At 44.3% G+C, this 24,177-nt stretch overlaps 3 protein-coding genes across 6 annotated transcripts in view; 1 reads left to right on the top strand and 2 right to left on the bottom strand.

Moving 5' to 3' along the window:
* adamtsl3 (ADAMTS-like 3) overlaps positions 1–5,772 on the bottom strand; it is an 81,276-nt gene extending 75,504 nt beyond the window's left edge. Inside the window, exons 1-3 of the mRNA XM_018763271.2 lie at positions 5,620–5,772; positions 4,660–4,669; positions 3,695–3,809 (exon numbers count right to left, since the gene is read on the bottom strand). Coding sequence (XP_018618787.2) covers positions 3,695–3,763 — 69 coding nt within the window. The 5' untranslated portion in view covers positions 3,764–3,809; positions 4,660–4,669; positions 5,620–5,772. The remainder of the gene's footprint in view (positions 1–3,694; positions 3,810–4,659; positions 4,670–5,619) is intronic.
* A 4,139-nt stretch (positions 5,773–9,911) lies between these two features.
* lmnl3 (lamin L3) lies at positions 9,912–16,486 on the top strand. Of its 3 annotated transcripts, XM_018763960.2 has the most exons (13): positions 9,912–10,005; positions 10,226–10,625; positions 11,036–11,192; positions 11,416–11,541; positions 12,102–12,272; positions 12,803–12,928; positions 13,217–13,437; positions 13,740–13,959; positions 14,057–14,164; positions 14,258–14,377; positions 14,470–14,583; positions 14,748–14,823; positions 15,163–16,486. In XM_018763960.2, the coding sequence occupies exons 2-12, from the start codon at positions 10,228–10,230 to the stop codon at positions 14,784–14,786; spliced, it is 1,800 nt and encodes a 599-aa protein (XP_018619476.2). In that variant the 5' UTR covers positions 9,912–10,005; positions 10,226–10,227; the 3' UTR covers positions 14,787–14,823; positions 15,163–16,486. The 3 variants fall into 3 exon arrangements, with proteins under 3 accessions (XP_018619476.2, XP_018619475.2, XP_029112160.1); XM_018763959.2 differs by lacking the exon at positions 14,748–14,823; XM_029256327.1 differs by lacking the exon at positions 14,748–14,823 and having other exon boundaries at positions 10,147–10,625.
* Positions 16,487–16,577: 91 nt separating this feature from the next.
* On the bottom strand, positions 16,578–22,531 carry LOC108941257 (E3 ubiquitin-protein ligase MARCH3). Of its 2 annotated transcripts, none has more exons than XM_018763962.2 (5): positions 22,413–22,531; positions 19,770–19,996; positions 19,211–19,415; positions 18,074–18,280; positions 16,578–16,788 (listed from the first exon to the last, which is right to left on the bottom strand). In XM_018763962.2, the coding sequence occupies exons 2-5, from the start codon at positions 19,964–19,966 to the stop codon at positions 16,630–16,632; spliced, it is 768 nt and encodes a 255-aa protein (XP_018619478.2). In that variant the 5' UTR covers positions 19,967–19,996; positions 22,413–22,531; the 3' UTR covers positions 16,578–16,629. The 2 variants fall into 2 exon arrangements, with proteins under 2 accessions (XP_018619478.2, XP_018619479.2); XM_018763963.2 differs by lacking the exon at positions 22,413–22,531 and adding an exon at positions 20,100–20,506.
* Positions 22,532–24,177: the final 1,646 nt, after the last annotated feature.

Below are 24,177 nucleotides of genomic sequence, written 5' to 3'. Positions count from 1 at the left end.
GTGGTTTTCACAGAACCTTACCTCTCAATAAATTGAGGGCCATCTGCATTACATAACTTTTATTGATTGCAACTGATTTCAGATTTATGAACAAATCGATTTAGAAACGGACTTTCAATCCCAGTTGAGGAGCTAGTGTATGCGGTGCAGACAGCTTGGACAGAGAGACATCAAGCACCAAAAAACCTCCTGTGAGCCTTCTGCTAAACCAAAACAAATTGCATAACTCAAAACCACAATCATCCATACTCGAACTGCAGATCTTACCACATGTCACATCTCTCTATAGACACTTCAAATGTGACTTTAACAAATGGGATGGTTTTAATTTCCATTCCTCCTGAATTGGAAAAGCAGCCACGGAATGGTCAGGATCCTACCCGAAAACCCTGGTTCTGAACCCATGGTCGCTGCTGTGATGTCAGCCTTGGCCTGTCAGAATGTCACAAAGCAGTCTTACACAAACTTGACCAGACAAGAGGCGGTCACACATGTAACCGGGTCTGACACCTAATGGAGCAACTGTGTCCAGTACCACACTCGGCGCTTGTACGCGTTAAGCTGCGAACGTGAGTCCAATGTGAGAAGCACTGGCTCGCCTGATGTATACCATGTGTGTTTTATTAAGAATTCTCTCTGAATTATTTTGCTGAGCTCACGAGCCTTTCATTCTAAAGAAAAATATTTATGTGTTACAATGATTTAGGGTTTTATCTGTAAAATTGCAATTACAAGCAGCTGTGCATTTGGGGTTCCTAAAGGAGATATAAATCAGAGACGTGGGACCTTGGAGCAGTCAGGAGATATTAGAGGTTAACAAGTTAATAGCAAAAGTAAAGAACAAAAAGAAATTTAATAAAAACCCACATATGAAAACTCTTTTGTTCTGGCAGAATAAAAGAACCATGTAGTCTAACATAAAATCAGTTGGACTGAAAAATTTATCCTATTAAATCCTATTAAATTTACAAGAATGACAGATAAAATTAAAGAAAGTTAATTCAATACTGAACAGTTAACATCAACCAAACTGCTGATAACCCCTAGATGGACAGTTCAGACCCCTATCAGACACAGAACCATCCACGTATGAAGCGGAGTTCAAAAATAATGTTTGTAAGCCTGCTGCATCACAGGCATTAGATTTCAGAGTCTCACAGAAATAAGACCAGTTTTAAAAATCTAATGGCTTCCACCCTGTGGAAATGAGCTGAAATCAATCCACCTACCAGCCTGGGCTGAGCTGGAGCTTGCGCTCAGGCTGCTCAGACTGAGAAAAGTCCTCCACACTGCAAAAACCTCCAAGAGCCAAATCCCAGGTAAGACCCTGCTCATGAGTGTTTTGAGATTCCTGTTTCGAAATACATTACCCTCATCAGTTTCTCTTATTTGCCATGTTTCCTAATCAAGATTAAATATTTGTAAATTAGTATCAACAGCTCTGAGTCCTCTCTTCCTCAGGGAATCCAGGGCTTATGGTTCACATTTATTTATTTAGCAGACACTTTCCTCCAAAGCAACTTCCAATGAACTCTATGTAGTGTTATCAGCCCACACACCTCATTCACCAAGGTGACTTACACTGCTAGATACACTACTTACACTGGGTCACTCATCCATACATCAGAGAAACACACTCTCTCTGCCACTCACGCAAGGCGGGTGAACCTGAACAGCATGTCTTTGAACTGGGGAGGAAACCAGAGCACCCAGAGGAAACCCATGCAGACACAGGGAAGAACACGCAAACTCCCCACAGACTGAGTGAGGACTGAACCCATGTCCACTCAGACAACAGCTCTACTCGCTGTGCCACCGTGCCACCCCGCATAGCCACAGTGTACATATTGGGCCTTTCCATAAAGGATTTGTCTCATCATCACCATCCCATGTTTTCCAGTCCCCTACAAGTCCCTGGCAGGAGGAGATGCTCACATCCACACTTCATAGTTGGAGAGAATTAGACATTCCTTCTTCTCCTTCATGGTGGGACAAAAGACAACATCATTTTGCAAGAGGTCATCACAGCATGCCGCCAGTTACATTATGATGACATGAGTCAGTAAAGAATCACACACAGCTGTCCTCGCTTAAATTTGAACAGCACGGCTATGCATCCATCAGTTTGATATCTGACTGCAGAAATACAATATATTCACTGTTTTAGGCTGAAAGTTAACAAAGGATGGTGATAAAGCACATATAGCTATGTATAGATATGTATATATAGTACGTGACAGGGGAAACTTTTAAAATGGATGGATGGGTTCCTGCGCAATGCAGTCATTCGCCTGGACTTTAACTTTGACGGTTGCGGGTTTCAACGAATCATCTGGCAGAGGAGGCAATCAAACTAATTTCCCGCTTTCTTCAACAGAGCTGCTATGTTACTGAAACAGACATAAATATAGTGACCAGGTGTCCTTGCTCAGGTCACTGGGGATGCTAGGCTGTCGGGAGCAACAACAGAATGCACTTTATTACTGTTAGAATGCAGTCCTACAGGTGTGAGTTTCAGCCCGGGAGCAGGAAACTTCACACAAGCTCCGTCCTCCTGGTGAGTGACAGCGAACTCAAGCTGCTGTTTCAGCCCTCGGAGGAATCGTTCGCATTTAATTATGCAGGAAATAGTTTTGCTTGAAATGTGAAAATTCTTACTGCAAGTGCTCCCGGTCCTGTCCAAGAGGAGCTCTTGTGTTCTTATGCTGTTAAATGGCATGACTTTTTTTTTCAAAAAGAGGTAGAAATTTGTCATGAAAGTCTTCTGAGGTATATGTCAGTATGGGGGACATTCTCCAGTACTGCTTCAAGTGGCCTTTTTCAAAAGAAATAAAAACATGAGTATTATTATACAACGGAACCTCTCACAAGAGGAAACTAGTCGAGTGTTATGTAGTTGATGATCATGCCAGATATGTTGTTACCTAGGCTTAAAAAATTAAAAATAAGAATTTGACAAATATTAATATGAAAAAAGAAAACAAGAGCATAACAGATAAGGAGCCATTAATTTCAAAGCACTGGAAGCATAAAAAGTATGTATGAATAATAGCAGTAACGGGAGTAGAATTTAACTCAAACATCTGCGATCATTGTCATCATCATCATCCTCACAAAATATATAGCCTTTTCTTCATGGTTTATATACTTTTAAAATGTTAATAGTTCATCTATACACCCACTTTCACATTGTTTAGCATAAGATTATGTAACAATTAAGTCATGAGTCATATCTTCTCTGCTTATCCACCTACGGGTCTAGTCCTCTTCTACTTTATATGTATGAAGAAACCCATTTGCTGAAGTTTGCCCATCCAAATTGTCTAAATAATTTTCCTACATTTTTGTGTTTGAAAGTGCTGCCTTTTATTATTTGTAATACATACTTACAATTTAGATTTTAAAACTCAAACTAAAACAGAACATCTACCTTAGGAATGAGCACATTGCGATTGAGAATGAAAACTACAAAATGTCTACAGAGCAAACATGTAACTTATGGGGTTTTGATCATGTGCACTTAGAAAATTAGGCTTTTTCTGTTTTAAAATGGGTTGAAATGATTTTGAAAATAAATGCAGATAATTTTCTTCTTATCTGAGATGCACTGATTTACGTTCAAAGTGAGGGGTGTAACATGTGCACCGAGAGTGACTTCGCATTGCAGTCCCTGAGAAGAAGATTGCTTTCATACCTGGACGCTGGAGGAGATTAGAAAGATGGCGAGGCTCATCTCCCATATGGACGCATCAGTCTTCCGCATGGCCGCCCTCTTCAGATTCTGATGTTGTTAGCCACGCTGTTTCAGCCTGTATGACAGAGAGTTTTAGTGTAAACAACAGAGGAGGACGTGTCTCCAGAACTGACCCGCTTCTAAAAAGCTGAATGAAAACATAAAACCTTCTGGAAAAGGAACTAAACGAAATAGAAATATTTTACACTCTAGTCCTGCAATTCCAATTTGCAAGCAAATCACAACTGTTTCACACGTTCATTTAAGACACGCCAAGACCTCATGAGAAATTACCTTTATTATTATAAAGCAGATTTTACATTTAAAAATCGGTTGATTTTTAGCCCTGTGATGACTTGCTAAAAATTTAAACAAAACCAGCAGTTTTGTTTTGTGTGTTTGCGCGAAGGGAAAGTTTCACTTCTTACATAAAACTATTATTTCATCAGTCACGCTCCAAGATTATATAACATTTCCACTGGTCACCATCATCCAGGATAGCTGGAGAACCAATACAGAAATGCTGAGTGCAAAACAAAGTCCTACAGTATGTATAACTGATACACAAATTAAATGTAAACAGAACATACACAAAAGCCATAAAACTTAGTTGTCATCAAAATATATTTTATATAAATATTTATTGGATAGAAAGTTTGCCTAGCCTTAAATGGCAAAGTTAAAAAATAGAAATAAGTTAAAAAAAAGCAGTGCTAAAATGAAATGCTGTAAATGTACTTAAATAATAAACGACAGTAATTAAACACAGCAAAAACCCTAAGCATCTGATGTGAATGACTGAATTTTTGTTCTGAAAATGCCGAGTCTAAGACTGGCCAAATTAAATGACCACTAAATGACCAAATCAGTGCCAGAAGTGCTCCGATTCAAGAGGAAAAGGAAAGCTGCGACACAAGCACACTTACTCTGTCCGTCCTGTTCGGGGTGATGGGATGATGTGAGCAGCCCAGACAGGGACAGAAACACAAAGACAAAGTTACAAAGAAAGCTGTAAACCTGATATAGAAAGAAAAAGTCATCCTCGAGCATTGGGTGTAACTGTCTGATCAGGATCCAATTAAAAGCCTGAGGAATAACTTGCAGAATTTTGACACAAACAGCAAACTGCCCTGAATTTCTGAACCTATGATTACCTAAAATAAATAATTACTATGTTATGAGCCAGTAAGGCCATTAATGTTACTGCGATCAGTATCTTTTGCTGTCAAGCAATGTTATATTTATCCTCAGTGCAACAATAAACATTTCAAAACAATCACCTAAATTTGTTTCTTTGTTTGCAATTCAACAAAATCAAAATCTGAGTTACTGGTCAGAAAGTAACAGAACAACAACAGTCTAGATTGCCCTGCCATAAATGTGCAGATGTGAGCAAAACAAGTTTATTAGAGTTTTATACAAAACTATTACTATAATAATATATTTCAGCTAGCTATAAAATTTTAAGTCGTCTAATTTGTATTTTCCCAAGAAGACCATTGCATTGAATAAATTGCATAGTAGGGTATATTTGTGCCATGAAAAAGTATATAGTTATGCAAAGCTAGACAGTTTGTACACCTGTTTTCACCAAGTAACTGAAGTGACATCTGTGACAATGAAGATTATTAATTAAGCATAACAGTGCTTTTACAGTTAAAACGTGTAACTTGCGAGGACGGAAAAGAACACCTTGTGCGCTGTTACAATTATGAACCAATTCATTTAAAAATCTAGAGCTAAATTATGGAGAAAGTGGGAATTATTAAGCAAAATCGAAATGTCAGCAAAATTAATTGCAATTTCAAACATCTCCAGTTACTTCAACTTCAGATCACATTTTTAAAACTGAGATAAGCAAATTTAGGAAAAAGAATAAGTCTTACCTCGGCTCTAGTTCACGGTAATATTTCAGTCATGCGGAAAGCCACATTTTACTTTCTTTTGACAACGGGGTGGGGAATGGAAATTATTTCCCGACGCGTCCTCAAGTCCGCAGATGAGGAGCTCTCGTTAAAACGCCGCTGAAGGACGTGCGGAAAGTGTCCGCTCCCCGCATGTAACTGCGCGCAACCCGCCGCTTCCCGCTTCAGCGCCCCCGCTCGGCACGCGCTCCCCCGCCGCACAGCCGGCGACTCATAATGAAGCGATCGCTTCTGCGCTCAGCGGCGAGCGGAGAGCGGCGAGCCTCCGCTAGGGGGCGCAGCGCCCCGTTGGGCAGGGAAGGAGCTGCGGCTGCTTGGAAAACAACGTCCAGTTCAGCATGCGCGACCGTATAAGAAATGATTTACTGCCTTGTCGCTTTGTGGATGTGGTTGCGTTCACAGCTCGTGCTAAACAGCCTGTCATGCCCACCTCAGAGCGCCAGGGTGGTGCGAGAGGACGTGGGCTCGACCCCCGCTCGCTCTCTGAGGACTTTGCGTGTTCTCCGCGTGTCTGCGTGGCTTTCCTTCGGCCCGGGTGCTCCGGTTTCCCCCCACAGTCCAGTGACATGCAGTTCAGCTGCACTGGTGACACCTGATTGCCCTTTATGTGACTGGGTGAGTGCATGTGTGTATGCGTGATTAAAAAAATAATAATCACAGTTCGACAGATATGTCCCCACAAGAGGTGTTTAATTAAAGCCTCATAATGATAATGTCACCCACGTCACGTGGCAGTGAGAAAGTAACACACACACATTTCACCCACTGCGCCCCCCAGAAAGTAACACATTGTAAAAAAATTATACCTGTATGAAGAAATAAGGCGGGTATCTATAGGAATTTGTTTCAACAGGAATACAAGACCTTACCCTAACCTAAGAACAGCGTCACTACAAAACAATGACGTCATAAAAGGAGAACACACAATTGAAATAAAGTGACTTTTCTATGATTTCTGATTTTTCATAAGTGATGTAAGTGCAAGTGAGGGTCACATCATTGTCACAGCACATTTCTAACTTATAGCTCTATCTGAATTTTTGGGATAATTCTCTTATCACTAGATACAGTATATAGATATATAATGTATATAATATATAAATTGAAGACTGTTGAATATCAGCTTTCATATTACAGTTCTTCCTGGTGAAAAAAAACTATTTTGTGCCTATCACATGTGACTGTGTAAAACACAGAAGTTTAAAAACCCATTTAAAAAACTCATAATTTTTAAAGGATAAAAATAAACATTAATATTTCTAAACAGCACAAATATGACTTTATCATGGTCTATATAGGCTCCTATATAAGTTCTTTAGTGACTGTCCTATTTGGATCTGTTCACTGTTCACTGAATGAGCAGATTCCAACAGTCATTTAAATGTTGTTAATCTTTTTGATAGCATTACAAGGTAAGACATTAAAAGAAAAAAGATCTTTGTACGTAACTGCTTTAAGATGAAAAAAATACTAAAACAAACCAGGCGAGAATAACAGGAGAGTGCTGTGTCATTTAAACATTTGATGAAAAGTATATTTAAATTAACAAGAGGAATGAATTGAGGAACCGGATGAACTGTCGAACAAGCCCATTGCGGTGTGTGTCACTGACTGATGGGGATATTTTGCCCTCTGCTGTGGATGTAGCTGTAGTACATATGGGTCCAATGTACAGAGGGTCCAACCATGTGACATAATGGACCGAAATAGTGCCACGTGCAGTGGGGATTTCATTCCCATCAGAAACAATGGAAACAGCAATAAACAGAGGACAAATAAAAATGTGGGCCATACTGTACAAATCCAGATTTTGTGTAAAAAAAAGGCACTCGTAGCACACAGGTTTGATGCAACTGGTAGCAAAGAGCAAAGTGATGCGAATCAAGCAGGGTGCAGGGAGCCTATCAACTGTATTTATACTTAGTAGAATTCATGTTTCAGGAGCAAAAACACCTCATTGCTGCAGTAAAATACAGTACCAAACTTCACAAATTTTGGAAAATTGAAAAGTATATTTCACAATACATTTAGCTGATGCTTTTCACCAAAAAAAAAAACTAACAGTGATTGACCCAGTTATACACTTAGGCCTTACAGGCTGGAGGGCCAGTATCTCTGCACTGAGGTGGATGGAAGCCCCAGGCACATCAACATGTCACCCCCCAACCCCCTGGGGGGTCAATAGGTTCAGCCCTCTGATGCAGGGATTCTAGATGTTCTTTGCTTCTTTGCCCCTGGGCAACTACACAAAGGAGCTTCTTCCCCTTCACCTTGGCTCACTTACTGGTCACCGTCTTCATCTGCAGTGCACTAGGCGTCTAGCCAGGAGAAAGCAGGCCATTCATGTGAGGAAGCACGTGTGGCCAGATGAGCAAAGTGGTGGACCCTGTGTCCACAAGGACCCACCAAGGGTGACCTTTGGGGCTGCAGTCCATGTATTGCCATCATGTGTGGCCTAGATGTCTTATCCAAATGTGCTGTTTCTGAGGAGGAACAGTGGAGTCCCTTGGTGGCAATGCTGTCCCTATGGTGCCTGGTCCTTGTTGTCCATCGGTGGCGCTGTTCTGTACTGCAGTGCTGGTGCTGTGCAGCTGTGTGTCATGTGCACCTCCTCCCCCAGAACATTAGTATGACTCTTCTCGCTAGAGCCCACTGCGCCACCGTACCCCACTCATAAACTACAATTTTTTAAAAATAAAACATAAAAGCACATTTGTTTTCGCAACTTTTAGTTTTGGGATGAAATGTATCTCTGTGAGTCTGAGGACCTGTCTGTGTTCCAGTGGTGCTTTATATATTTAGGCATGGTCAGAAATAAGGAGATGAATCTCATTCATTATCATTAACCACGTGCAGTAATGGAGGATCATGGTGGTCCAGAGCTCGTCTTGAAATCATAGGGCGTGAGGCAAGATAAATCTTAACAGGGATGAGAGTGCATGACTGGGTACCTGCTTCCCCATCCACACATACATTCTCACACTCCTTGAGACATAATTACACAGATATATGTTTCTGCATAGCGGAGAGTATTTATATAAAAGGCTGGATGTTGAATACACACACACAGTCTGAAGCCGCTTTTTCCAAGTGGGGTCGCAGCGAGCTGCAGCCTAACCCAGCCACACGGGGCACAAGGCTAGAGGGGGAGGGGACACCCTGGGCAGGACACCAGTCCGTCACAAGGCACCCCAAGCAGGACTCGAACCCCAGACCCACCAGAGAGCAGGTCCCAGCCAAACCCGCTGTGCCACCGTACCCCCCTGGATGTTGAATAGATTTATATTATTAACCAATATTTTTTGACAACTCAGGAAAGGTGACTTCCACAGTATTAGATATATAACTTTACAGTGCTTACACATTTGTACAGTATAATAAACATATTACTGCCTATCAGTTCAGTATAAGTACCTCACTCAGGAGTACTACAGCAGAAGTGGAGATTCACATTAGATACCTTCTGCAAGGTTAACAACCATAACCAAAAAGACAATGAAAGTAATAGATAATACTCTGTTTCAATCCTGTGGTCATAACCATTTCATAATCATGAAATCATCAGTACATGTTAACGATACACATTATTTATGAATGAATTTTATTGACTGGCATTGCAATGCATTGTACAATTGAGTTTATAAGAAAATATTTCATTAGTGAAACAGTTTTTTTACTAAGAATTGTCAGTATAAAACTGACAGCAGTCTACTGTCTACTGACAGCATGCAGTACATTTTTACTGACAACTAACAGTGTATTTTATTATCTGTAAACCCAGAAATAAAGTTACAGAAAATACATACCAGAGTGTTTTAATCAAGGACAAATCATGACTGCCGCATTGCTGTTCAGAGATCTCAGGATTCCATGCAAGTCTGGAACTAACCATGGACCAACCCAACTTTAGGTGTACATCATGCATGTAGATTGTAATTATGAAACTGTTGGTCAGCTGTCAGCTGATACTTTAACTCAAAGTGACTCATCTGACCGATTTATATTACACAGCAGGTTACTGTTACAGAAGTACTATACTTTGATAACGGTACTACAACAGGAGAGGGGAACGGTGTTTGAACCTCTGGCATTCTGACTGCAAGGGCGCAGCCCTACTGAACCCCCGACTCGAGACCCACCCACAATCCGGCCCTCCCTCTCCTCGTCCCTTTAATTGCGTTCAGGCCGTCTGACGCGCACCAGACCTTGTGACGGAGTGACGTCATCGCCCGCCGTCATTTCATTCGCTCACAGCTGACAGCGGCTGGAGCTCGCTGCACGAGCTCATTTGGCGAGTTTTCACCTCTGCGCTCCTGTAACGGGCCGCAGCGTCTTTAAGGAGAGCGGGTACGCGCGGGGCCAGAATGAACGCCTCACGCGCTAAGTGTTTCTCTGTGCCCTCTTGAATTTCTTGTTATTCTGTAACTTTAGTAAGTTAACGTAATGCTGTTAGCCGTCTCGCTAACTTTTGCAGGGCTTGTGTCGTAGGTGTCTAAGTGAAGAAGTGTAGCGTGAGAAACTAGTGCTGGCCGACTCTGTTATTGACCGCGCCAACTGTCCCGCGCAGCCATGGCCTCCGCCACCTCCACCCCGGTCAGCTCGACGAGCCGTGGCCCCCGCACGACGAGGCGCAGCGCGGCCGGCGCGTCGCAGTCGCCGTCCTCCTCTGGCTCCAGCCCCACCCGCATGAGCCGCGTCCAGGAGATGGAGGAGCTGCGGCAGCTCAACGACCGGCTGGCCGCCTACATCGAGCGCGTGCGCCAGCTCGAGAGCGACAAGAGGTGCATGCAGCGGCTGCTGGAGGAGAAGGAGGACTGCAGTGCGCGGGAGGTGGGCAGCATGCGGCTCCTCTACGAGACCGAGCTGGCGGACGCGCGCAAGGTGCTGGACACCACGGCCAAAGACAGGGCCCGGCTGCAGATCGAGCTGAGCCGGCTGTCCGAGGAGCATGCGCGCTTGCAGACGAGGTAGTGGGACGGCTGTCAGCTTGACGTCATCACGTCGTCGTAGGCACGTCATCCTCACGTCATTATACCGCTACACTGTACTCACGTTGATTTCATTCCCACCTTTTCACTTGTTTGTAATTGGGTATTGGATTTAAAAAATAACTTCTCCGACACAGTACATAGGACATCTTTCATTTTGTTTTCACATTCTCCATACCTTGTGAACTGGTACAGTTTTCCACCTGCAGCTGGAATGGTTCAAGGTATATATGGAAGACTAGATGCTGACTTTGTTAATCAAGTGATACTTTTGTCAGTTTAAAGTGTTGGTAATGAAGAGGCAGCCATGTTTCTACGAGAAAGACGGTTATGTACAGTGTGTTCACCTGGCTTGTCTGTCTCGGTGTGCGGTGATTCTCTTTTGTAAGGAACAATAAGACGGAGTCCGACCTGACCACAGCGGTGGAGCGATGGAGAAGCGTCGAAGCAGCTCTCAACTCCAGAGAGGCTGAATTTGCAAACCTGCTGTCAGAAAACCGGATACAAGAAAAGGAAATGCTTGAGCTCAAGGCTCAGGTTTCCAATGTAGGTGTTGGTGATACTGTTTACCGGGTAAACCATGCTGTAATCAGAACCTGAAACGTACTTCAAACTTGTTGCAGCTGGTCTCGCCTCTCTTGCCCAATGGAGTCCTGGGTCATATTTATTAGAATGTTCATGTCGGCAGAGGTGTCGTCACATGCAGAGCAAGCAGCAGCGAAGCAGAGGTTCCCAGTGCCACAGTAAATGAATGATGTTCACTTCTTAGCTGGAAGGAGCCCTGCAGCATGCCAAGACTCAGCTTCACGAGGAGATGCTGCACAGGGTGGACCTGGAAAACCAGCTACAGACGGCCCATGAACAAATGGACTTTCAGAAACACATCAGTGAAGAAGTATGAGGAGGCATTTTCAATTCTTGCTGTTTTCTGACTGGCCCACTTCCATTATCAAAGCTAATATTGCAAATTATCCATAGATTATACTTAATTGGTACCGCTAAGATTCCCCTACTTTTTCGAGCAACGCTTGATTTGAGGCAGCACAGCAGGTAGCACTGATGCCTCACGGCAACAGTGCTGCAGATTTGGGCGTGGGTTTGAATCTGACTCTGTGGAGTTTGTATGGTTATCCACCCACAGTCCAAAGACATACATTTTAGGGTAACTGGTGATTCTTAAATTGCCCTGTGTGTGTCTGTGAGTGTGCATGTGCTGCAGCCCGTTCAGGATTTAAGCTGTATCATGCCCTTTGCAACAAATTCATTGGATAAGTGTTTACTGACAATGAATGAATGAATGAATGAACATGTTTAAAATTAGTATTTTTTTGCAGTTCAAGTAGTATGACGGCTTCTAGTTTAGCTTCTGTTTTCAAAGGCCCAGGGTTACAACATGTGCTTTGACATGTGGCTTAACAAAAGCTCTTGTAATTCATATTCATATATGGCACATAGGAGGTGAAGGAAATGCGGACACGTCACGAGTCGAGGCTACTGGAAGTGGAGTCCGGACGAAAAAAGGAGTTTGAGAGCAAACTGGCTGAAGCCCTGCAGCAGCTCCGACAGGAGCATGAGGTCCAAGTCCTCCAGTACAAGGAGGAGCTGGGGAAGACCTTTGGTGCCAAGGTACAGGAAGTGATCTTGACTACACGTGCTGTTGCACCGGCTATTGTTTCATGGACTAAGTTGCTATATTCTTTTAGTTTACAGTATGATTGAATATTTAAAGAGGAGTGGCAGCTAAAATTGCAAAACATTTAATAACATTTTGAGAAGTTTTCTTAACAGAATGCCAGCTTGTCACTTGCAGTAGAATTGTGATGCTACTCCGTGTATTGCTTGAGTTCCAGCCTGTTGTGCATGGTGTTTTCTGCGTGTTCTTCCAAAGGAGCTGCTGTTAGGACAGCCGCAGTGCAAGTGCTTGGACGAGATAGGTCAGAGAGCCACACAAAGAATACAGGTGAAGAGGAAGGAAAGGGCAAATGTAGAAGCCGTGAACAGAATATCATGTTGAAGTTGTATCAGTTGAATCTAGGGAAGAGAGGAGTGCAGTTAGCAAAAAGGAAAAAAAAAGTTCAGTTGGTGGAATATTCTGGACTTTTGGAAAGTCGTACACTTACTGAAGTGCTTTTGTTTTGCTCAATGTGATCCTGCAGCTGGAGAACGCTCAACAAGCAGCAACTAAGCACAGTGACCTTGTCAGCTCAACCCGGGAGGAGCTTGCTGATAACAAGATGAAGCTGGATAACCTGGCAGCGCAGCTCAGCCAGACACAGAAGAAGGTTGAGCCTTTTAAAACTGTACCGTCTTTCAACCTGTAACCTCCGTCTGCTGTGATTTCAAAGAATGGTTGTTCTAATACAATCAGAGTGGCATAGATGGTGACATTGCAGAGCTTGTGTTTATGACTCTCAGCTATGCTGTTAGGTTGCTACTCTTAAGCAGGTGCTTCTTCTCCTGCCTGAAAAATCTGTCCTGCCACATGTTAAACTTGGAGGAGCAAATTCTGATTTTTATGTATAGCATATGAAAATGCGGATGGTTTTATTCCTCATGATCCTTTTTTCCAGAATTGCACCCTGGAGATCAGAGTGCGGGACCTAGAGGATACATTAGACCGGGAGCGGCGAGCCAGCCAGAGACGCATGTTAGAGAAGGACCAGGAAATGTCTGATATGAGGCAGCAAATGCAGGCTCAGCTGGAGGATTACGAGAACCTACTGGATGTGAAGTTGGCGCTAGACATGGAGATCAATGCCTATAGGAAGATGCTGGAAGGAGAGGAACAGAGGTGAAGCTTCCTCCCCCCCCCCCCCCCCCCCTCCTTTTGCTACTTGTTTTTTGGTATATGATTACTGTATTTGGTGTTCATGTCCTCACACCAAGAATGTTGTGATGTGCACTATATCAAGTAATTATGTTTAGAGTAAATCATCACATGGTGTTTGAGCTATAGGTCAGTCTACAGGACTGTGACTGTGCCAGGGATTGCTGTACAGCTAGAACTATGAGGAGGAGAGTCATCTTTGGTTCCTTGTGTAGAGAAAATGGTTGCCTTTCTAATTTTGCATGCCTTTCACTCTTGCTCTGCAGGCTTCACCTGTCTCCCAGTCCCTCGCAGCACGGTGCTGTGGCCCGCACACATATGCCGGCCTCCCAGAGGACGAGGGGCAGGAAGCGCAAGATGGAGGGAAGATACTCCGGCTCGTCCGGGTACAAGATCTCTCAGCATGCCTCATCTCGGGGGAGTGTTTCCATCGATGAGATCGACCTCGAAGGAAATTACATCAAGCTTCGGAACAATTCTGACACAGTTGGGATTATTTAATCTTTTTTTTTTTTTTAAGTTATCTTTTAGTAGTGTAGGAGGAAGCAGGCTTGAGTTGTAAAAATGTGTTCACTTCATTCAGGATCAACCTTTAGGTGGGTGGGTCATAAGGAAGAGCCATAGGACTGCCCCAGATATTGTCTTCCAGATCCCACCTTCATACGTTCTGAATGGAAGACAGACTGTGACAGTAAGCACATCATCTCATCTTTGCAGCATCACTTATGTTGTAAGTCTGCAGTGAGTGTCATTTGTCATACACACATTGTCTTTCCCTGCTCAGATTTGGGGCTCCAGTGCTGGGGTTACCTCCAACCCTCCCAGTGATTTGGTGTGGGGGACCCAGCAAAATTGGGGTGCGGTCGACGATGTCCGGGTTGTCCTCGTAAATGCTCACGATGAGGTACGAGCAGAGCCTGCCTTCCTTCTCAGCCCATGCAGAGCACTGTAGGGCAGTTAGCTGTGAGAGTTGGAATTGCCGTGTGTCTTCTACAGGAGATAGCAGAGCGAAGGCTGCTATGTGTAGCACAAGGCGGAGGAGGGGACTCTGAGGTGGAGCTGGAGGAAGAGGAGGCCATAGCTGTCAGCGAAGGGCATCTCCGTCGACAGGTATGCAGCCGTCAGTAGTCTGGATCATGTTTACAAAATGCATTTTGAAACAATTTCACACGACGGTGTAAGTTGGACCACCTGTAGTGCAGTCTGGCAGAAGTACCAGAATCATTTTGATTTTAACATTATCTTTATTCTTTGGCTTGTCTGGTGCTTATAAGCCGAAAAGAAGAAAAAAGAAATGTTGTTTGGTGTCCTGAGCTGCACCCTGCTGTGCAGACGGGCTAAGCACTGGAGGTGAGGTGTTCAATGCAGCTATATTAGACACTCCCAGCAATGCTTCCGCTACATGCCTGCTTGTTTCATGGATTGATCAGTTGGTTCAATTTTGCTTCAGTCCCCTCAAAACTAATATGAAGGCCACCTAGCTTGAGCCTCATTCGTCGAATGAGCCACTGCGTAGGCACACCTGTACCACAGGTTTACGTCCTGCATGAGCTGCGCTGCCCCGCCCCGATGGAAAGTAGTCCCCTCTGCTTGTTTAACATAGCATGTCACTATCGCAGTGCTACTAATTAACCCTCCGCTGTCAAAGCTGAGCTAGATGCTGAAGTCTTGGCATTTATTGTTTTGCAGGGTCAGCATGGAGCGGAGGAAGCCAGCTGTGCTGTAATGTAACAGCTGTCGTCTCACCTGGAAATCCCGTATTTGAATGTGCTACTTGGAATGGTTCCTGCTGCCTGTGAACTTGTTTGGAAGCTTATAGTGTCAGAGAATACCATTCTTGGAGCTGCAGGCCACAAATTGGCTGGTGCTGTAACATGACCAGTGATGCACACAGAGAGCTCTTATCTCCTGGCAGACCGTTGGTTTTCAGCCAGGCCTTTACCTGCAGCCATCATGTGAAGTGTTTAGAGCTTGAGACTGGTTTTGTAATACTTTCCAATCATCCCTCCTTAATGGTTAAATGAACATAGGTAAGAATTAGAGCACAGATGTATGATTGTGCCTCCTTTGGGCAGGAAGCATTACATTTTTCCATTTTGTGGTTATTGTGTAATGCCATTTTTCTTAGCGCAAGCTGGATGCCAGTTTTATGATGGTGAGATACAGTTAGCTGTCATGTGTCTTAGAACTCATTGACTGTACCATATGGAGAAATGCCCAGAATAACTACATTAATTTATACTTACTATTATTCATCCTGTTGCCTTTTTTGTGGAATGATTTCAAATGCACTTGTATATCTTTTGAACATAATTTGGGTACTAATATTTATATAAGGCTTCATAAGGCCACTTGGAAAGGTTGTCTGCCTTTGAGCCAAAGAACTTTATTTTTAATAAGGTGGAGAGTTGTGGAGTGTGAGTATTTATTTAAATGTTACACAGGGAGACTTGTGTCCTGATGTCAGTATTGTAATTTGCCAAAAGTGGAGTGTACTGGTGCCCAGTGAGGCGTTTGACTGCTTCGATTTGAGGATTCTCATTCGATATTTTTTCAGATCCTATGGAGGAAAAATTTGCTCGTCTGATATTAAGTGGCCTTTAATTTTCCACTGCTTAACAAATGCTAAATGTTATCCTATTTTCAATAAAATCTACACTATATACTATGTATGTCCTTTTCTTATTCCATATACTGTGTTGCCTGCCAGCAAAATGAGCTGCTACAATTTAAGCATGGTGCACTTAAACCAACAGTACAATATTCTTCTCATAATAAAGATTTTTACTGAATCAATTACTGTAATTCATTGGTTTGTTTGGTTAAATGTGGTATGTTGAATAGACCCCATGCGTAGGCGAGCTGATTACAGGGCTCTACTGGAAAAAATGCAGTGTGCTTGCTTTTAAAAAAGGATGGAGCCATTTCATAGCCAGGTACAGTACTTATTGTGTTTTACCAAGGTGCATCAGATGTAGGGCTCTCCTAAATACATTTTTTTTTGTTTTTTTTTTAAAAAGGGTTGCATTTGATATTAAACAGTTCCCAGAAAATACCTACAACTACATCTGCTGTACATTTGATAAATAAATCCCCAGAAAGTGAAAGGTCTATCCTGGCCTCATCCATGGTGGAAGGTGGTCTGCCATGCAGGACCTAAACCACGCTCTCCTTGCTGGTGTCCTTGCTTGATGGATGTAGCAGCAGTGCCTGTTTGCTGCAAAGTAATCCTGCAGGCCGGGGAACCTGCAGTCTCACTCTCTGATTGGTCTGTCTCCACGTTTCAAACAGGTGGATGTGGTAGCGCAGGGAAACCTGTGGGAATGGATACACCTAGTTTTACATTTTGCACAACACTGCTTTGCACTTCCAAGTAAGAGGAGGAAACAAATTTTGTCCATAAAAGCATGTTTGTTTGTTATACTGAAATCCAGATATATCCTTACTATTTGTAGCATTTGTTTTGGCTGATAATTTAACTTTGGAATTTCATGCTTCACAATAAAACCATGAGTAGGACTATTTAATCCAAGTAATGGTCACAGTAATAAGATGGGGTTCCCTGCAAACATGTCTTTCTCATAAGGAGAGCAAGCATAGCAAATGAAATCGTGTGCCAAAGCTTCACTCGACGCACCAACGGAAAGCAATCGCAAGTGGCAAGTGCTGCCTTCAGTCTTTCAAAAGACTGGAGAAGCACCTGTAGATGGTCGTCTATCCTGTGCATCTACTAGCTTTGGGCCGCACTCAGTCTCGGTAATCTGGAGCCTATCCAGGAGTCATGAGGTGCAAGCCTGGGGGGGGGTTGCACCCTGGATGGGACGCCAGTCTATCGCAGGGTACCACTCACAACGTTTTAAAATTTACTACACTTTTACTTCTTACCAAATCCTTTTTATAGGGTATTGGTGAATTTCATGTGATGTACAGGGCCCAGAAAGGGATACTAGAGCCAGAGATGAGCATAAACACACAGGCCTTGTGTTTCCTGTAAATCCTGTAAAAATGTTAGCCCGGTCTTTTGAAAAAAAATTGTTTTTTTGGGACAGCTGATTTGTTTTCACCTTTAAAATTAAATATCTCCCACTCGTTTTTTTCAGCCACCTGCGCCTTCCTGGACAGAAAATGCAAGCCTGCTTATTTATTCCAGAATACATGTACCATTACATTGTGTTCATTTAGCTGACGCTTTCCTCCAAAGCAACTTACAATTATTCACCCATTTATACAGCTGGGTAATTTTACTGGAGTAATTTAGGGTAAGTACCCTGCTCAAGGGTACGACAGCTGGAGGTGAGATTCGAATCTGCAACCTGTGAGTCCAAAGGCAGCAGCTCTAACAGTTACACTAACAGCTGTCCCTTTACTATGTTTTTAGAGACAAAACATATGATCTACCCCCTATAAACTGGGGTTCTGCCGAAAAGAACATCCAAATGATTGTCCGAATGAAGCCGCACCTCGGAAGCGGGAGACCGTATTCCTGCGTACATTTCGCACTCGTTCTAGAAGTTTCTAAGACCGAGAGAACGCGGCGCAGCTTGCATCCCTGCGGAGAGAGCCTGGCCCGTGTGTGTGGGATATCATTCAAACTACTCACGACTGTCCAGAAAAGGTAGATGGCAAACAGCGCGAGCGTGAGGACTATGAGTCCCAAGGCCTCCGTGCTGTTGCTGTAGTACAGGTCCACGGCTCCCTGCACACACAGCCACCCTGAGAGGCTGGCCAGCGGGGTGATGAACATGAAGCAGATGGCATCTCCACACAACGTCCTTCTCTGGTGCTGCGTGGACGGAGCGTGTAGCCACTGGGACCCAAGCGAAGCCAGCAAAACAGAAGAGACAAACTTGTCATAGTACCATTTCCAAAGAACGGCATCCAAGGTCACGCTATGTCCGGTAAATAACGACTGATGTTGTTTTCCCTCTGTACGGCACATATTCCCAAGGACAACAGCTCTGCAACGGAACGTTTGGTTTAGAATCGCTTTGCCCGTGCTTCCTCACTGATGTATTTCATGAAATCAGCGTTAACACATAGTTTTGACATTATGAGCCCTTGTTTCTTGTGGACTGTAATACACTTGAGGTATAATCAGCAGATTACCGTATGCTGTCCTTCGCCCGGTCACTACGGGACATAATGTCAGCATACGTCATACTCTGTCATATCCACATGGGAGGAAACACCATCTAATCTCATTCTCATGCCGAGTGGTTTTACAGTTAAAAGCATCTGGCAGACAGCACACACTTAAGCGAGCAGAGAAATGAAAGCAGAAGACAAAGCCGGGATCAGATAATATTTTTTTAAATCTGGCTATTTGAGTACCAGTGTTGTACAGTGTATGAGACTATGCTGCTTATCTCTATCCATAAACAGAGCCGGATAATATGCTGCTGGTATAAATCCAGCAACATGATTGTGAAAAACAAGAGCGTAATGAGAGCACACATCTTGCAAGCATCCTCAAGTTTTTTTTTTTTTTTTAAATCCAAGCTAATATATAATATAACACTTTTTATTATACTATATAACAGTATTTGGTATAATATAAAAGTATTAAAAAACACTAAAAAAATAATAAAACTCTATAAACATACTATAGTATAATAAAAGCAGCACTGTGTAGTGGGCCATGAAGGGACAGCAGAGAGAAGGAAACTAGGAACAGATTTAATTGTTGGCTTTGTCGAGCTTTAACGTACTCTTGGAGCACAGCTGCCCCCTCCTTTACCTCCGAGAGTGGCTTTGGCAAGCGTTCCAAGGCAAATTCAAAGTGACAGAGCTCACAGCGACTGGTGTTGGAAGCCGCGAGCCAGCGCTCCACACAGCTGCGGTGGACCGTGGCCAGGGTGCCGGCGCAATCGCAGGGGGACAGCAGCTCCTCCACGCCGCTGCCCTCGTGACAGATGCGGCAGAAGGGATCTTCGCTGCGAAGGCTCCGGGAAGCAAAGTGCAACGAGCACCTTGAGTTAGACCGAGCCAGGAATCCGTAACCAGGTACAATTTTAAAAATCTGACCGCTGGAAATCATTTCTATCTATTCATTTAGCTGATGCTTTTATCCAATGCAGCTCACAATACCAGGTCACTTAAGGTGATTTACCTGTTTTTACAGCAGTACTTTTTTCTGGAGCAATTCGGGTGAACATCTTGTTCGAGGCTATTACAGCAGGATGTGATACGAAGTCCAGAGGCGGCAGCTCTAACTACTACACGACCTGGTGCGCTCTCAACTTGCACAACCTTCTTCTATTGAAGTGTGACCTTGGTCAGTGCTGGAACTGACTCACCTGTTGGTTCTGGAGGTAGTGACCACCGCAGGAACGTGGTTGCTGCCATCGATGACTTCCTGCAGGCGGAGCGCCAGCCGCTCCTGTCTCACAGGTTCGAGCAGGGACTTCACCTGCACCAAGTCCAGTGCTACGGGGCCACCCTCCCCCAGACCCGTGGTTTCCTCGGTCGCCATGGCTGCCAGACAAGGGGCCATCGAGTCCCTTCACCGGGACCCCACCTGGCACTGGGCAGGAACACAGAGAAAAGGTTACAGTGACACTGTACGGCAGACCAGACAAAATTCACTCGACAGAACACTGGAAAAATCCGGAAGGACGCAGAATCACCTGCACCGATGACTTCCTTATGTGAAGGATGGCAAACTGGGGAAAAGGAGCAGTGATCCATCACCTCTGACTAATGGATCAATAGATGCTTACAAGATCTATAATGAGGGGTAATCAGACAGTAGTAAGCAGGCACAAAATTCTATTCTTTTTAAACCTTTTTACCTACTTGTTCGTTTGCCATTTTTTTTTTTTAAATTTTTAAAATGTCCTTTAAAGCAATAGTCGTGTCTTCCTACGATGCGACAGATACGTTCCCGTAAAACTTTGCGTTATAGAAAACGGCACAATAAAAACAAGGCTTATTGGGAAAATACGGTTGGGGCAGATCGATAAGCAGAGCATTATCTGTTTTAATCATCTCAGTAAAAATGTTAGAAGAGCTTAAAAATGTTAAATTCGTAATTAATAAAGAAATGCAACAGTACATATTGCACAAAGTATGTTTAGTTAAGGTCAAGGTAATATCCCACTGTGGGATATTACCTTGACCTTAACTAAACATACCTTGAACGTAACACCAACTCTTCTACGCCAGCGGCGCGTTCAGCAGCGCGTTCTTTCACTTTTCCGAAACGCTTCGTAACATCGACCTTTTTTCACCCGTTTAAAGCTTTTCTTTTCCGCTAACCACCTAAAAACATTATCGCCAGCACATTTCCGTCGTCTTGCCTACTCCTCTTTTGGTGAGAAAAAGTTATTCTGTGAAAACGTTGGGAAAAGTGAGAACCTCGCAACGAGCGCTTCGACGGCAAAGGATGCGGGGAACCGAGCCTCGCGCGAGTACTTGAACGAAGGCCGCCGGCTTCGTAAACCCATTGGGGATGAAGTCGCCTCCAAGCCAGCACGAGTCTCGCGCTATACTGACCTCTTTCCCCTACTTACCAGTTGCACCCGGGTCAATTCGTGTTGCGAAAACCCGCGTAGTAGCACAAACCCTATGAGAAGAGGTCAACACAACCTTTGGATGTCACTTGAAATGTAACATATAGGTCTTAAATATAGTGAAAGCTGCACTTTCTCTTACTACAGTTGCTATTCAGCTCACATGGAGTTTGACCAATAAAGTTCCCAAGCAGGGTCGCGGGGAGCCAGAGCCTAACCCGGCAACACAGGGCGTAAGGCCGGAGGGGGAGGGGACACACCCAGGACGGGACGCCAGTCCATCACAAGGTGCCCCAAGCGGGACTCGAACCCCAGACCCACTGGAGAGCAGGACCTGGCCAAACCCGCTGCGCCCCCATGAGCTATTACACCATGTTTTCTTTATGTTTCATGGGAAACACGCTCCGTTCCACACTCTGCATGTGTTGAGGAGTAGAGCGGATGACCTCGGACTGCAGGGAACATCAGCTGCTCTCTTCTTTCACTTCACTTTCTAACCGAACAGGGTGCCTCCACAGCGGCTCTGCGAAATGGGTAATTACCCTGGTAACCGCAGGGCTCTAACCCTGTGTTTGATAAGTGTGAGTCAACGCAATTTTCAAAAGCCGCTACTTCTTAAACCACTTGCAAAAATGCAATTTCCTTCATTTTTCTCCCTTTATCTGAAACTGTCCCTAAGAAACAAGTGTGAGTGTTGCAAAGTTACATGGTTAAAAAATGGAAAATACACACGCACACACGCACACACACACACTTCGGTCATACTTCTATTTGTTGGTATATTCAATAATATTCTCGTTGCGGTTGATCTTGTCGAAAAGTTCGGTAACCCTCGTCAGAAAATATCTTCGTCATATTGTTATATGAAGGCGTATTCAGCCCTCGCGTCTATAGTGATGAACTCTCTAATTCCAGTGCGGAGAGAAATCACAGTTTTGGTAAAACAAAAGAATGCCAATGACCTCTGATGTTTTTTAACCTTTATGTAACACTGAAATAAGCAAGGATTACACTCTAATCCAGATCTGAAATGCACATTTACCCGCACGCTGAGTGACGCTGGCAACAAAATAGCTCTGGCTTCCTGGTAAATTCATCTTAATCCCATCCCCCAAAAATAACCACGCACAAACATGGAAATAACAGCAGCGAGCCAGTATTATTATACGTCTCACTGGAATTCAGCGCACCGCCCTCGAAGGATTGTGCTATTAATCCACAGTAACAGACCGCAAAACTAGTCTACGCAGCAAGGGTACGAAAAATGACATCTACTATCCACCCACCTGTAAACCCTGCATGTGGCCGCATTCAAGAGCAGCATCGCGCAGAAAGACTGAGTGTTTTATAGATGAGTTCCGCGTGAATGACAGAAACACTCGCCACCAGACACGGTAAATGTTAAAACAGCAGCTCCCAAACGCTCACCGGCACGATGAAAACGCGGCTCATGTCCCGAGCGAGCGGTGAAAGCCGGCGAGGGCTCCGCGTCCGTCTCCGTCCGTCTGCCCGCCCGTTTGGCTCCGAAGACACGCTCGACAGGCTGTCTGCCGCCACCGTTCAGATTAGCATTCAGCTCAAGGTCGGCGGTGGGAATAGATGGGGATTAGATGGGGAAGCGGGCACAGACTAGACAAATGGAAATCCTTTTCACATCGCTGTGAGTTACACCAAGGGCACCTACTTACTACAGCCCTCTAATCCAGTCAGTCAATGCTGCTGCCTGCCTTTCAATCTATCGGAAATTATGGTAATTTGACCGCGAGAAAACATCACGGGAGGATATTTCATAATTCACAGTCAGAAAATGCGCACCTAGGGGTTGTTTTGTAACGAACCGCTCATATTAGGCACCTGGCTACGAGGCCTCTTCAATACGATTTAACTAAGACCGCTTAATCACGGTTGTATCCGAGAAAAGATTTAATTAGGAAAAAAAATCTGTTTTCTGCGTAGAGATACACAGCGTGTGCTGTTTTACATTGCTTGTTGTTTGCGTGGTGGAACGTACCGAGCAGTAGGACCGTAAATGTGAAGAGTGGTCTCCTGTTGGATTTACCACCGGCCCAAACACAGGGCTTGAGTAGCAGGTCCTTTAAGGGCCCCGCGATAGCACCCGTTGAGGCTCCCCGTGTTCGTACCCACTGGTCCACGCACACCCAGCGCCGTCACGATCAACGCGGGCCAGGATCCGCCGAGAAACGCACAGAAGACGCTCCCACGGAGCTCCTCGAAGCATCCGTGCCGTCGTTTCCGTCTCCGGCCAGGACAACGGGCGCGCTGCAGAGCGGCTGAAGGTGCGAGAGACTGCCAACAAATCGAGCGAATCCTGAACAGATCCTTTTTCAGTTACTCGTGCCAATCGTGTCAAATATGACCCAAAAATTCCCTTACTTGTCCTTTCATTTTCGATGATGAAATATGTTTTATCACATTAAAGTGTAATATGGGTGTGGATTCTTCACCGGTTGTAGTCTGGCGATTTAGAAGACGCGTCAAATTAAGGACGGCAAAAATTGCCTACGTTTAAAACCACGAGGAACTTATATTAGCTAAACGTACAGCTCAGGAGCAACAAAAGGAACCTTTCCATTCATATTTATGGCGTGTTCCATCTTTATACGCTTTCTACGCTCAGATGAAAGTGCGGCAGGGGAAGGAGATCGGGTCTGCGACTCGAACCCAGCCCCCCTCCCATCTCTCCCCTTTTTCTATTTACTCTAATCCTGTCTGCTATTCATTCACAAGCTGCGGCAGACAATAGGCAAGGGGGGACGGACATCAATGTAAATTCCTTCATGAACAGAGCGAGAGGGTGAATAATTTCTTTGACACAGCCTGGACAGTGCAGGGAGCCCAGACGCCGAAGATTATCATAGGAATAAAAACAAAGTGGCCAGCAAGTGCAAAGAATGAGACTTCCTTTCTTCTTTAGGGTTAGGCGAGACAGCCGGGCCACAGTCTGGCGTTGACTCGCTCCCGCGTCCTACCCCTCCTTATTGTCCGAGGAGGAAAAGAGCACTGCTGTTGTCTCCCGAGGGCACCGCAGATATGCACTTCATGTTAAATACCACATTCATTCCAAGATGAAACCTTCTCATAAACCTTCAAGGCTACTTTTTCCATCTTTTCCCCGAGGCCTCGCATAATGAATGGGAGCCACAGAAAAGGTTCTTTACGTGCAATATACAAT

Source organism: Scleropages formosus, chromosome 11 (assembly GCF_900964775.1).
Source record: "Scleropages formosus chromosome 11, fSclFor1.1, whole genome shotgun sequence".
Lineage (NCBI taxonomy): Eukaryota > Metazoa > Chordata > Actinopteri > Osteoglossiformes > Osteoglossidae > Scleropages > Scleropages formosus.
Note: the sequence above shows the minus strand (reverse complement) of the source record. Positions and strands in the feature narration are given on the sequence as shown.

Bases quoted from the DNA above. Each gene is read 5' to 3' on its own strand.
- lmnl3 (XM_018763959.2), top strand. From the start codon at position 10,228: ATGGCCTCCGCCACCTCCACCCCGGTCAGCTCGACGAGCCGTGGCCCC. The intron at 12,273-12,802 runs GTACAGGAAGTG...GTGATCCTGCAG, and splicing joins GGAAGACCTTTGGTGCCAAG to CTGGAGAACGCTCAACAAGC. The intron at 12,929-13,216 runs GTTGAGCCTTTT...CCTTTTTTCCAG, and splicing joins TCAGCCAGACACAGAAGAAG to AATTGCACCCTGGAGATCAG.
- LOC108941257 (XM_018763962.2), bottom strand. From the start codon at position 19,966: ATGGCCCCTTGTCTGGCAGCCATGGCGACCGAGGAAACCACGGGTCTG. The intron at 18,281-19,210 runs GTAAAGGAGGGG...CTTGGGTCCCAG, and splicing joins TGCCAAAGCCACTCTCGGAG to TGGCTACACGCTCCGTCCAC. The intron at 16,789-18,073 runs GTGAGTAGTTTG...CCATTCCCACAG, and splicing joins TCTACCTTTTCTGGACAGTC to GTTTCCCTGCGCTACCACAT.